This window comes from Aquarana catesbeiana, linkage group LG13, assembly GCF_042186555.1.
Source record: "Aquarana catesbeiana isolate 2022-GZ linkage group LG13, ASM4218655v1, whole genome shotgun sequence".
Classification (NCBI taxonomy): Eukaryota; Metazoa; Chordata; class Amphibia; order Anura; family Ranidae; genus Aquarana; species Aquarana catesbeiana.
Genome location: NC_133336.1, coordinates 235,807,650 through 235,820,149, shown reverse-complemented (window position 1 = coordinate 235,820,149; position 12,500 = coordinate 235,807,650). Strand labels below are relative to the sequence as shown.

Here is a 12,500-nt window from a genome sequence, read left to right as displayed (position 1 = left end):
GCCAAGTCTACTCTAGTCATTCAACATCAGGACCCGACTTCCCAAAATGGTGACCAGCTCCAAGGTTTGACCAACTTGGTATAGAGGAACTCTAGTGGTCTGCACAAACTTGAGACCTCAACCTTATTGGACACTTTTGGGATGAACAGGAACCCCAACTGCAAACCAGGACTTCTCATCCAACATTAGTACCTGACCTCCCAAATGGTGGCCAACTCAAAGACATGCTTTGACCAGGCTAGTGTACAGTAACTCTAGTGGTGTGCACAGACCTGATACCTCAACCTTACTGGACACTTTTTGGATTAACGGGATTCCCAACTGCAAGCCAGGCCTTCTCAAATCAACATACCTGACCTTACAAATGGTGGCCAGCTTCATACAGATATGGTTTGACCAGCTTGGTCTGGAGGAACTCAAGTGGTCTGCATAGACCTGAGACGTCAATCCTACTGAACACCTTTGGGAAGATTTGGAACTCCCAACTAAAAGCCAGGTCTTCTCATCCAACATCAGTATCTGACCTTACAAATTGATACACATTCCCCAAAACACTCTAAAATCTTGTGGAAAGTCTTCCCACAAGAGTAAAAGATAGTACAGCCACAAAGGGAGGCCAACTCTATATTATCTATGGGATTAATGTCCAACAAGCCCATATAAGTGTACAATGAAGTGTCTGCAAAAAAACTTTCCATTAATGGAAGCCTTGCTGGCCTCTTGAAAAAGACCTCATCCACAAATACCACAATAGACTTCAAGCTGTCATTGATGTTAAGTTGGCCAATACACGGTATTAAGAACTGGGGTATGTAAACTTTTGATCAGGATCATTTGGGTAGTTTCTGTTGCGATTAGCATATAAAAAGAGTAAAGACAGTTGATTGATAATATATGGATTCAGCCAAACACTAACCATGAGTGAAAGAAAAGTTTTTGTGGTGTTATTCATAAAATAACCAAGAAATCATAACTTCTGCCAGGGTATGTAAACTTACGAGCACAACTGTACATTAGTGTCAATTCATAACCTGCAATTGTTTTTCATACATACAGTATAAAAAAAACTTATTTTGTCTCTCGAGTTATATCTAAAGCCAACACTGGCTCTGGTTTGGCAGCGCTACACAAAACAAGGACACCTCTTAGAAATGGGGGTAAACTCAGAGCTAAGAATCCACATATTGCCTGTTCAATGAAGAATGCCAAGCAAAAAGTTCCAAAGTTCAATGAAATGGGAAAAAAAAAAAAAAAATCCAACGCATTTCAGGAGCCAGACTTCCCCCTTCATCAGGGCTTAGGAATTTTGACACTGCTTAATTGGACTCAGAGAAGCAGATATCAGATAGAGCAGTGATGGCGAACGTTGGCACCCCAGATGTTTTGGAACTACGTTTCCCATGATGCTCAACTACACTGCAGCGTGCAGGAGCATCATGGGAAATGTAGTTCCAAAACATCTGGGGTGCCAAGGTTCACCATCACTTAGATAGAACTTCACTGGGGTTTCCCCCACTTGAAACAGTTTCAAAAGGCTGGTAATGCCAGTGCTAACAAGAGCAGGGGGAAAAAAAAGGGGGGGGGTGAACCCCTGAAACACTGTTCTCTTTCCAGAACAAATTTTATCATTAAAAAAAAAAAAACTTTGGAAAATTGTTTGGCGCTCTCATTGGACTGTATGTACACAAGGTTTTTATTTCTCCCCCATTCTATTTGCCCTGGTCACCGCTATTACAGAGACTGAAAAGTGATGAATATTTTAGTTGTGGAGTAAATCTTCCCTACGAAAAAACTCTGATCTAAAAGAAAAAAAAAAAAAAAAAAATCCTCCAATGGCGACACCTGTTCTGGTTACAACTGTCATAAAAGGGGAATTCCATCACTTCCTGTTGCATCTACAGAACAGGAAGTGCTAAAAAAAAAATTAAATAGAATAAAAAAAAATAAAAAAATCTTCCCAATAAGACAAAAAAAAAAAAAAAAACCACACACCAAAAAACTGACACTAAGGACCCATGCACATGGATGTACATACAGGTGTATAGGAGAAAACAAAAACACAAACCTGTAAGGACAGTACCTGGGAGCCTCAGCCCGTGTATTATTCTGCCCCTAGGACCGTATGGATAGTACAGACGCAGGTATACACAAAATGTCTGCGTTTGGGAAAATCAGATCCATACGTGTAAGAACAGGTGTATATCCGCATACATCATCAATACCATTCCATGGGCAGAATTGTGCACCAGCTGGGGCTTCCAAGTGCTTTAAACGAAGGCATATTTATTGCAGTACTTAACCACTTGCCGACCACCGCGCGCCGATGTATGTTCAAACTTTGGCGGCGGATATCGCTGTTATGGCAGCAGCTAGCTGCCATAACCCCGGTATCCCCGTTTTCATGCGGCGGTCGGCTTTAAGATAAGTGGTCTCTGTGGCGGATTCGCCGCAAGATCACTTTAATCGGTGGCGGGACAAGGCCCCCCCCTCCCGCCGCAATCCAGTGCCCTCCGCCGCGGCGCAGAGGCGATCGCGTCCTTTTCCGTGCTGTGCCTGGAGACGAATGAGGCTAAGATGGCGCCCACTCGTCTCCATGACACTGCTGGGCGGAAGCGGCGTCAAAATGTCACTTCCGCCCATACGTCTTAAAAAAGGCACATTTTTTTTAATGTCATTTTTTTAATTTTAATTTTTTATTGCATTTTAGTGTAAATATGAGATCCGAGGTCTTTTTGACCCCACATCTCATATTTAAGAGGTCCTGTCATGCTTTTTTCTATTACAAGGGATGTTTACATTCCTTGTAATAGGAATAAAAGTGACACAATTTTTTTTTAAACTGTAAAAATAAATAAAAATCATGGAAAATAACTAATAAAAAAAAAAACCCCGTCCCGACGAGCTCTCGCGCAGAAGCGAACGCATACGTGAGTAGCGCCCACATATGAAAACGGTGATCAAATCACACATGTGAGGTATTGCCGCGACTGGTAGATCAAGAGCAATAATTCTAGCCCTAGACCTCCTCTGTAACGTAAAACATGCAACCTGTAGAATTTTTTTAAACGTCGCCTATGGAGATTTTTGAGGGTAAAAGTTTGACGCCATTCCACGAGCGGGCGCAATTTTGAAGCGTGACATGTTGGGTATCAATTTACTTGGCATAACATTATATTTCACAATATAAAAAAAGAACTGGGCTAACTTTACTGTTGTCTTTTTATTCAAAAAAGTGATTTTTTTCCAAAAAAAGTGCGCTTATAAGAGCGCTGCGCAAATACGGTGCAAAAAAAAAAAAAAAAAATATTATGTTGACTGCCATTTTATTCTCTAGTAATTTTCTAGCAAAAAACTGTTTTAAACATGTAAACACCTAAAATCCAAAACGAGGCTGGTCCTTAATTGGTTAAGGAGGTAAAAATACAACAAATAGGTAAAATGTCATATTGGCCTTAGTGAACCATTTTAAAGTTGTATTGTTTTGTACTGAACATTATAAATAAAGATTAAAAAAAAAAATAATAATAATATGGGAGTAGACAGTAGGTGTGCATACCTGAAATACGTTGCTTTTGTGGCCGCTCTCAAACTCAAGAACGGGCTTTTTCCTCACCCAGTCCCAGACAACCACCTTGAGGTCATCGCTGCCGCTTGCCAACCAAGTACCCCTCTGGTTGAAATGCAAGGTGTTAACGCAGCCGAGGTGCCCATCCAGACCGTGTAAGAGCCGGAACCTCTGGACGAACCCCCTTCCCCCGCAGGCATCGTAAATGAAGCGCCGGGTGGTCCCGATCTCCCTCTGCCTGAGCGCGCGGATGGCTCGCCACCGAGGTCTGGGCAAAGGCGTCTTCTCCGAGGACACCCAGTCTTCCAAAGCCCTTTCATCGTCAGAAGAGTCCTGGTCAGCGTTGGCTCGCTTTTTTTGGCCTCGTTTGCGTAGTCTGTCTTCTTCCTCCTCCTCTTCTTCCTCTTCATCATCATCGTCATCATCCTCCTCTGAGTGTGACCGGTCGTTTGCGCGGTTCTCGTCGTTAATGGAATACAGTCCGGTATCGTCCATACTGTCGGAGTCCTTGTCCTCCCCCGAGCTCTCCGAGCTACTGTCCTTGTTTTCGGCTCGGTTTGTGCCCGTAACCTCTCCGGTTAAACTGAGGCTTACGTCCGAGGCTTCCACCTCGATCCCAGATGAGTTCTCCTTCCCTTCTTCTGTCCCAGACATGTCTTCTGGGCTGCTGGAGACGCTTCCTGAGCAAGAGAAGAACGAAGACCATATGAGATATAAAAAAAAAGGGAAGAATCAGAGAATCACCAAAAAATATCAAATGGTTTGGATACAAAAGTAAGCCTGCACAAAAATACTGTTGGGGCCAACTGGGAAGTGGTCAGCAAACTGATCTAAATATCTAATAATGGATCTTCAATATTCATTGATACCCAATGTTATCAAGGACTGTCTCATTCATGGAGCTGTGAAAGTAACTCAGAACTGTGCAAATAGTGCACAAATTAAGTGAAGCTGCAACCACAAAAGAGAAGATATTCCTTCTAGTGTCAAAATGTAAAAATAATTATGTTGCGCTCAAATATAAAAAAAAAAAAAAAGGGGGGGGGGGGGGGAGCATTACTTCTCAAGTCCTCATACATTAGAAAAATGAAGTTCAAATATCAGATACAAAAAGGAGTCTTGATGAAGAGAACCAAATCCCTGAAACACGTCAATTTCTTTCTAAAACATCACTTTGGACTCTGGCCATTAATGTAGTGTTCCTTCTGCTCCTTGTTTAGCTGGACTTTTCTCAAGACCCCCCCCCCCCCCCCCCATCCCTTTTGACATGTTTGGTATAGGTGAGTACCCTCAAAGCAAAGTAGCTCAATAAAATGATCAAATAAAGTGCAAATATATGCTCCTCAGTGTAGCAAATTAAAAAAAAAGCAAAAATTAAAAAAAAAACCACACACTTAAATTAGTACATAGCACTTTAGTATTTCCGGGGCACTTCCAGTATGCAATGACGTCACTAGAGGCTCCCTCCAACATGTTTCGTCAAAGAGATGTTTTCCGGGGCATTTTTACAATGCGTATTGCCTGTGTACTAATCTAAGTGTGTTTTTAATTAAATAAATCTACTTTTTAATTGACTACACTATGAAGGAGAGTACATTGGTTTGTTCCCATATGGATTTGAGCCAATAGAGATCTGGAGGAGTCCATTTGTCACTGGGTCCAGATGGTTACCTGCCAAAATGTAAATGATGCACCTGTAAAACGCACTCTTTGGTTTTTGGATTTATCTTTGCATGGACAGTTTCTCACATTTAGTTAATGTTTATATCTGATATTTGCACTTTATTTAATAACTCGTTGAGCTACCTTGCTTTGGTGAGGGTGCTCACTTACACCAAATATCCCCAAAAGGGATGGGGGGGGGGGTGTCTTGAGAAAAGTCCAACTAAACAAGGAGCAGAAGGAACGCTACACTAATGGTCAGAGAGTCTAAGAGTGATGATGTTTTATCAACCACTAGAAAGAAATCAACGTGCTTTGGATCTCTTCATCAGGACTTAGGTATTGTATAACTTCAAATGGGTTTTACGAGCACCAGCCGCCGCTGATATTTACCCTTCGAAAAAATGTTTAGGCTTTAGATATACAGTGGAACCTCGGATTACGAGCATAATCCGTTCCAGGAGAATGCTCGTAATCCAAAGTACTCGCATATCAAAGCGAGTTTCCCCGATTGAAGTCAATGGAAATTAAAATAATTTGTTCCGCATTGACTTCAATGGCATGCAATACCGAATGCGGGCAGAGGCGGGGGGGGGGGGGGGGTGGAGGGGCGCCGGAGAGCCTTCGAAACAGCCGGAAAGGCTCGGAGGACAGCTCGGCTGACCTCGGCAAACCTCAAAAAGGCTCGGGAACTTAGTATTTCCGAGTCTTTCTGAGCAGCTCCGAGCAGCTACAATCGGCGCCGTTCAGATCTGCTCGGCTCCGGCGGCCCCCCCCACCTCAGGCCAAACGCGTTACTGTACACCGCTTTGGCCTGAATCCTGCTCATTTTGTGAGACGACACTCGCAAACCGAGTTAGGATTTTTCAAAATACAGTGCTTGTATTGCAAAATGCTTGTTAACCCGCGTTACTCGCAATCCGAGGTTCCACTGTATTTGAACCGGAAAGGTGTCCAAAGGTTCTCTTTACTTTATTAGTCACAAATTAGTCTTATAAAAGAATCTAAACGTTCCACCTTAAAAGATGGCAATTGTGTAGACTTAGTGTTACTAAACAATAGAAATTTGCATTACCTGCTCATGCCCACAAAATATGTATCTGACTTCCCTTTTGTGTTTTCCATTCTAAGAATAAATTTGTAGCCTCACTCTCACGGACTTACTTAACGTGATACTAAACACATTGTATAATTTACACGCTCCCTTCCATTTCTGTATATGGATGATGGCACTGTAATTATTTTTAAAAAGAACCTTTTTTTCTAAAAAGGATCTAACCCCCCCCCCCCCCCCCCCCCCCCCCCATCACACGCAGCCACTTGGGCCCCATCACACGCAGCCACTTGGGCCCCATCACACGCAGCCACTTGGGCCCCATCACACGCAGCCACTTGGGCCCCATCACACGCAGCCACTTGGGCCCCATCACACGCAGCCACTTGGGCCCCATCACACGCAGCCACTTGGGCCCCATCACACGCAGCCACTTGGGCCCCATCACACGCAGCCATGCTCGGCTGTCACTCTACTAAACCCCCCCCCGCCGGCACTTACTGCTCCTCTCCTGGAGCGACGGGGCTCTCCTCCTCGGCGGCTATCTTCCTCCGTGGCTGCAGGTCCTGTGTCCGCTCGGCTTCCTCCGCCGTGTCTCCTCTTCCGCTAGGATTGCCTAATGCTTGGCCAATCGGGAGACAGGTCTCACTGACGTGCCTGCTGACTGGCAGGGAGGAACGTTAGTGTGAAAATAGCGAAAAATTAATTCGCTATGCCACACCAACAGGGTGGGATCCGGACGCAGTGCTCTGCGCCCCGAGCCCACCCTATTTTGAAGCCTATTAGAGCCTCTGGTTCTAATCACGTGCTGCAAAATACACCCCCCCGCCTATCCCCGCCATAGTATTTCATGTGTCACATGAATAGGGAGGGTGGCGGAGGCGTCAGGGGGGGGCGGCGCTCGTAATGCACGGGCCGCCACTGCCCAAGCTCTCTCCTAGCCTCTCTGCAGGGAAAAGTAAGCAGGAGGAGCTCTGCTGCTGGTCAAAAAATAAGATAAAATAAAAAACAGCCTTTGGGCTACAGAGTAAAAATAATTAAATATCAAACGGTCATACAAATATATATTTAAAATTAAATCTATTCCAAAAAAAAAAAAAAAAAAAGGAGGCGGGCCTTATGGCACATCACCGGGAGACCCACCACTGAACCAGGACAAAGGCGACAGAGGCGTCAGAAAAAACATGGCTGTGTGAAACAGAGCTGTGACCAGGCATCGGAGGATCTCAGTGTGACAATCACTGGATGGGCGAGTATCTGAAATGTGCAGATATCCCCTTAAAAAAGGGGTTGTAAACCCTCAAGGTTTTTCCCCTTAATGCATTCTATGTATTAAAGCGGAGTTTCACCCAGAAATGTAACTTCCGCTTATCGTATTCCCCCCCCCCCCCCCCTCCTCCTCTGGTGTCACATTTGGCACCTTTCAGGGGAGCAGATACCTGTCAAATCCAGGTATTTGCTCCCACATCCGGCCATAGATCACCTTTCTACGGTGAACTACGCCATGTCCGGCCCCTCCTCCTTCCCCCTCCCCCGCTGTCTTCTGGGAGGCACACAGGTCCCAGAAGACAGCAGGGACCATTCAGAATGCGCAGCGCAACTTGTGCATGTGCAGTAGGGAACCAGGCGTGAAGCCAAAATTCTTCACTTCCTGGTACCCTTAACAAGAATGGCGGTGGCAGCACCCATGAGTCGATCAGAAGATTGGCTTCGGGTGCTGACATTGCGGGCTCCCTGGACAGGTAAGTGTCCATATATTAAAAGTCAGCAGCTGCAGTATTTGTAGCTGCTGACTTACTTTTTTTTGTTTTTCGCCAGGCGGAACTCCGCTTTAAAAAGGTGAAAAACCTCCTGTGATGCAGCAGCCCCCCCCAGAGCCCCCCCTTTTAATTACCTGAACCCGGTCTTTCCAGCGACGAGGGATGAGCACACCCACTACAGCCGCTGTCTCGGGTCCCGATTGGATAGATTGAAAGCAGCGCAGCCACTGGCTCCCGCTACTGTCAATCAAATCCAATGACGCGGGAGGCGGGGGCGAGTCCTGCTGTCTGTGTCAATAGATGCAGCAGCAGGACACGGGAGCGCGCCCGCATGAGTGTCCCGAGGGAGAGCGGCTCTCCAAAGTGAGGAGGAGCCAGGGGCGCCGCCAAGGGACCCCAGAAGAGGAGGATCGGGGCCACTCTGTGCAAAACCAACTGCACAGAAGAGGCAAGTATGACATGTTTGTTTTTTTCTTGTTTTATTTAAACCGAACCTTTAGTTATCCTTTAAGGCAGGGGTCTCCAAACTATGGCCCTCCCGTTGTTCAGGAACTACAATTCCCATCATGCCTAGTTATGTCTGTGAATGTCAAAGTTTTACAATGCCTCATGGGACGCAACAGCTAGAGGGCCGTAGTTTGGAGATCCCTACTTCAGGGTAAGGGGGGGGTGGAGAAAAAAAAAAAAAAATCCGGGAGGAGCGGGTGCAGATCCACTTAAAGAGTTATTGGCGGGTGCTGACCGGATCAGAGGAGATTAACAATAGGTAAGTATACAGATTTTTTTTAAAGAAGAAATATAATAATTCGGGATTCCTTCATTAAAACAAGTTGGAATTCCCTTTTAGGATAGATTTCTTCCTTCCAATTCCCCACCATAAAACAGACAAAATGCATGCACATCTACTGCAAGAAAACCATGGACCGGCTTACCGTTGGCTAGATCTGTCTTGCCTTCTGCCATCTCTCCATTAAATGACATGGCAACCCCCCTCCGGAAGCCGGGACACTAAAAGTGCAAAATACCTGAAGCAGACAATAGAAGACGAGGATTATAGACACATCGTTTAGCAAATGAAGCAGCATTTATACGGCTGGTAGAATAACAGACGACACACCAAAACATCACAGAGATAAAACAGAGGCATCCTCCATCTCCCCCAACTAAATATTCTATCAATGCTGCCCATTAATACACAAAGTGCAACATGACAGAGAAAAAAAAAAAAAAAAAGGAAAGACAGACAGTTTGCTATAATAATAAATAAATAAAATTTAAAAAAGGCTGAAAAGGAAGAAAAAAGGCTGAAAATTCTAAAGCAATATCCGGAAAAATACCCCCCGTGTCTAGAACTGCCCCTGAAGAATATCAGCGCAATTCCTGGAAGGGGAGTGTGCCTAGGCATGCCTGTGCCTACAGCTGTATATCTGCAATGCGGGATCTACGGCACCGCTGCTCCAGGAAGATCACAGGTAATACTAGAGACATCACTACTTTGATGCTCAGTTATCCTTGCTGGAGGCTCTGGCATGAGGAATCAAAGCCCTGCTTCTACCAAGATGGCTGCCTCTACACAGAGAGACAGTGCAGACTAAGGCATGGTAAGTCAGTAATAGGGAAAGATCAGCTCAGCGGAAATTACAGGTATGTATCCCTAGTGGCATTAAGTGTTTGTAAACCCTTACAATCCACTTTTTTGAAGCTACCCCGGATAGCTCCTAAACCTGCACGGATTAGGAGATATTCCCTGTATCTGCATATGCCGACGTCATCGGCACATGCGCACTGAAGCAATGGCACGTACGTGCCGTTTGCTTCAGTGAGTGTGCGGTTAACGGCGGCTCCCACGCGAACGGACATCATCGCGGCTCCGAACAATCACAGCACCGGAGCCGCGATACCCGGAAGTATCTCCGGGAGCTTTGATCTCGGATAAGTAATTCATAATGAGCTAGCATGCTATGCATACTAGCTTATTATCCCTTTGTCTTGCAGGTCTTTTTTTTCCTGATGTGGATTTACAACCACTTTACTACTGTGTGCTGCTCACTGTTCTGTGACTGAGGCTCTACCATGGGAAAGCAAAGCCCTGCCTCTACCAAGATGGTGGCCTCCACACACAGTTCAGACCAAGCCATGGTAAATCAGTAATGGGGAAAGATCAGCTCCAGGGAGACCACAGGCACCACTACTGTGCTACTCACCGATTTCCTTGCTGGAGGATGTCCCATAAGGAAGCAAAGCCCTGCCTCTACCAAGATGGCGGCCTGCACACCGTGCAGACCAAGGCATGGCAAGTCAGTAATGGTGAAAGATCAGCTCCAGGGAGATCACAGGCAACACTAGTGACATCACTAATGTGCTTCTCACCCATTTCCTTGCTGGAGGATGTCCTATGAGGAAGCAAAGCCCTGCCTCTACCAAGATGGTGGCCTCCACACACAGTGCAGACCAAGCGATGGTAAATCAGTAATGGGGAAAGATCAACTGCAGGGAGACCTCACGTAATACTAGCGACATCACTACTGCGCTGCTCAGTCATCCTTGCTGAAGGCTCTGCCATGAGGAAGCAAAGCCCTACCTCTACCAAGATGGCCGCTTCCACAAAACGACAGAGTGCAGACCACGGCATGGTAAGTCAATGAAGAGGAAAGATTAGCTCCAAGGATGCACAGGCAGTACTGGCGACTAGTCCTTTTCCCATGGCCTGCCAGAGTTGTTCCTCTTTTGGGTTTGCTTACACTAGTGGGTTAGGGACGGTAAACCTTCAGTTGAGCTGTGTTTTTACCTCCCCTCAACTGCTCCCCCTTTAGTCGCAGAAACAGTGTCTGGGGGTGTACACATGCCATGGCTTGTGATGCAGGAACTATACCCTCTGCCATGACCCATTTAGGTGAATGCAAGCGCCCAGCAACCATGTGCAACACATGAGGTTGCAGTGTGCTAGTGCGGAGTTCAAGTGGTTAAAGCAGGCGGTGAAGCAGCAATACAATGCCGCTTCACCGCCCCATCAAATGTCCTCTAAAAAGAGTGATCCGAATGCAGAACTCTCTTCAGAGACCAACGCAAGTGTAAACAAGCCCTTAAAGCGCTACTAGACCCTTGTTAACAAAACCATATATGCGGCACCATACCCGCTGGCATCCCTTTTTTCTCTGCAGCCTGCGATTACACCACAATATATGGCAGATTTAACTGGACTGTTGCCATTGGGAGTATAAAAGGTCACAACGTCAGTGGGAGGAAGAGCGCCCCCACCATTGGTGTCAGGGGGGAGGAAGAGCGCCCCCACCATTGGTGTCAGGGGGGAGGAAGAGCGCCCCCACCATTGGTGTCAGGGGGGAGGAAGAGCGCCCCCACCATTGGTGTCAGGGGGAGGAAGAGCGCCCCCACCATTGGTGTCAGGGGGGAGGAAGAGCGCCCCCACCATTGGTGTCAGGGGGGAGGAAGAGCGCCCCCACCATTGGGAGGAATAGTGCTTCTTCATTGATGGAAGTGGGGGGGGGGGGGGGGGAGAGAGTTATGTCCAATTGTTGGTATCAGTGGATGAAAGTAGTGCCCCAAGGGCTGAAGTAAAGCAGTAAAGGGCCACATCTGGCCCAGGCCGCAGTTTGGAGTCCACTGACCAAGAGGGTGGCTCCACTGCTGTGCAGGGTCTGACACCCTGACATGCATCCTTGTGTCTGGAACTATGAGGGTATTAAAGAGGGGACACATGTACATTATGGGCTGGGCTCAAGGACACAGAAGGACCCTAGATGCTGACAGACTGGGCATGCATATTCAGGAGGCTCGTCATGAGTAAACATGGGACATTTAACATGGAGCGCCAGTCAAATTCTAAATCTACTCCCACCCCCATTCGAAGACGATTCAATCTACCCTGTAAAAGGGTAAAAAGGTCTATACTTCCTATTCTGAAGCCGTTGTGGTCACATGATCAGGTCCCAGTGCCGGCTTTGGTGTAGAGGGCGGCACAGTGACAACGGCTGAATAGAAAGGTAGGCCCTAGACTGCAGCACAATCATATAATTGTATATTCACGGTTAGGTGATTGGTTATCACAGTGATCAGTCACTGTGACCCCGCCCCCTGTGTTTACTTCCTCTTCTGAACCAATAGGAAGATACATTGTATCCTTCTCTTCTTGCGGGAGAGGAAAAAGGTAAACAGATCAAAAGAGAAAAAAAAAAAAAAAAAAAAAAAAAAAAACACACCACACACAAGCAAGGTTTGCTAGGGTTATTGTTAGGGTCAAGGTCGGAGTCAAAAGGTCATGATCAAAATATTTTGGGTAGAATTAAAACTTATTTTAAACTTTGTATTAGTGTCAGGGTGTTTTAGGCAGGACAAAAATGTAAAAAAAATAAATAAATGTTAAAAATGTGCACCGTTGTTTCTGGGCTGTACTACGGGTACAAACAACAACAACAACTAACAAATCACTGCACCAATGGGC

At 46.0% G+C, this 12,500-nt stretch overlaps 1 protein-coding gene across 1 annotated transcript in view; it reads right to left on the bottom strand.

The window, feature by feature from the left end:
• Positions 1-12,500, bottom strand: part of DCAF8 (DDB1 and CUL4 associated factor 8) — a 67,109-nt gene that overhangs the window by 48,651 nt on the left and 5,958 nt on the right. The window contains exons 2-3 of the mRNA XM_073609545.1: positions 8,974-9,066; positions 3,557-4,245 (exon numbers count right to left, since the gene is read on the bottom strand). Coding sequence (XP_073465646.1) covers positions 3,557-4,245; positions 8,974-9,022 — 738 coding nt within the window. The 5' untranslated portion in view covers positions 9,023-9,066. The remainder of the gene's footprint in view (positions 1-3,556; positions 4,246-8,973; positions 9,067-12,500) is intronic.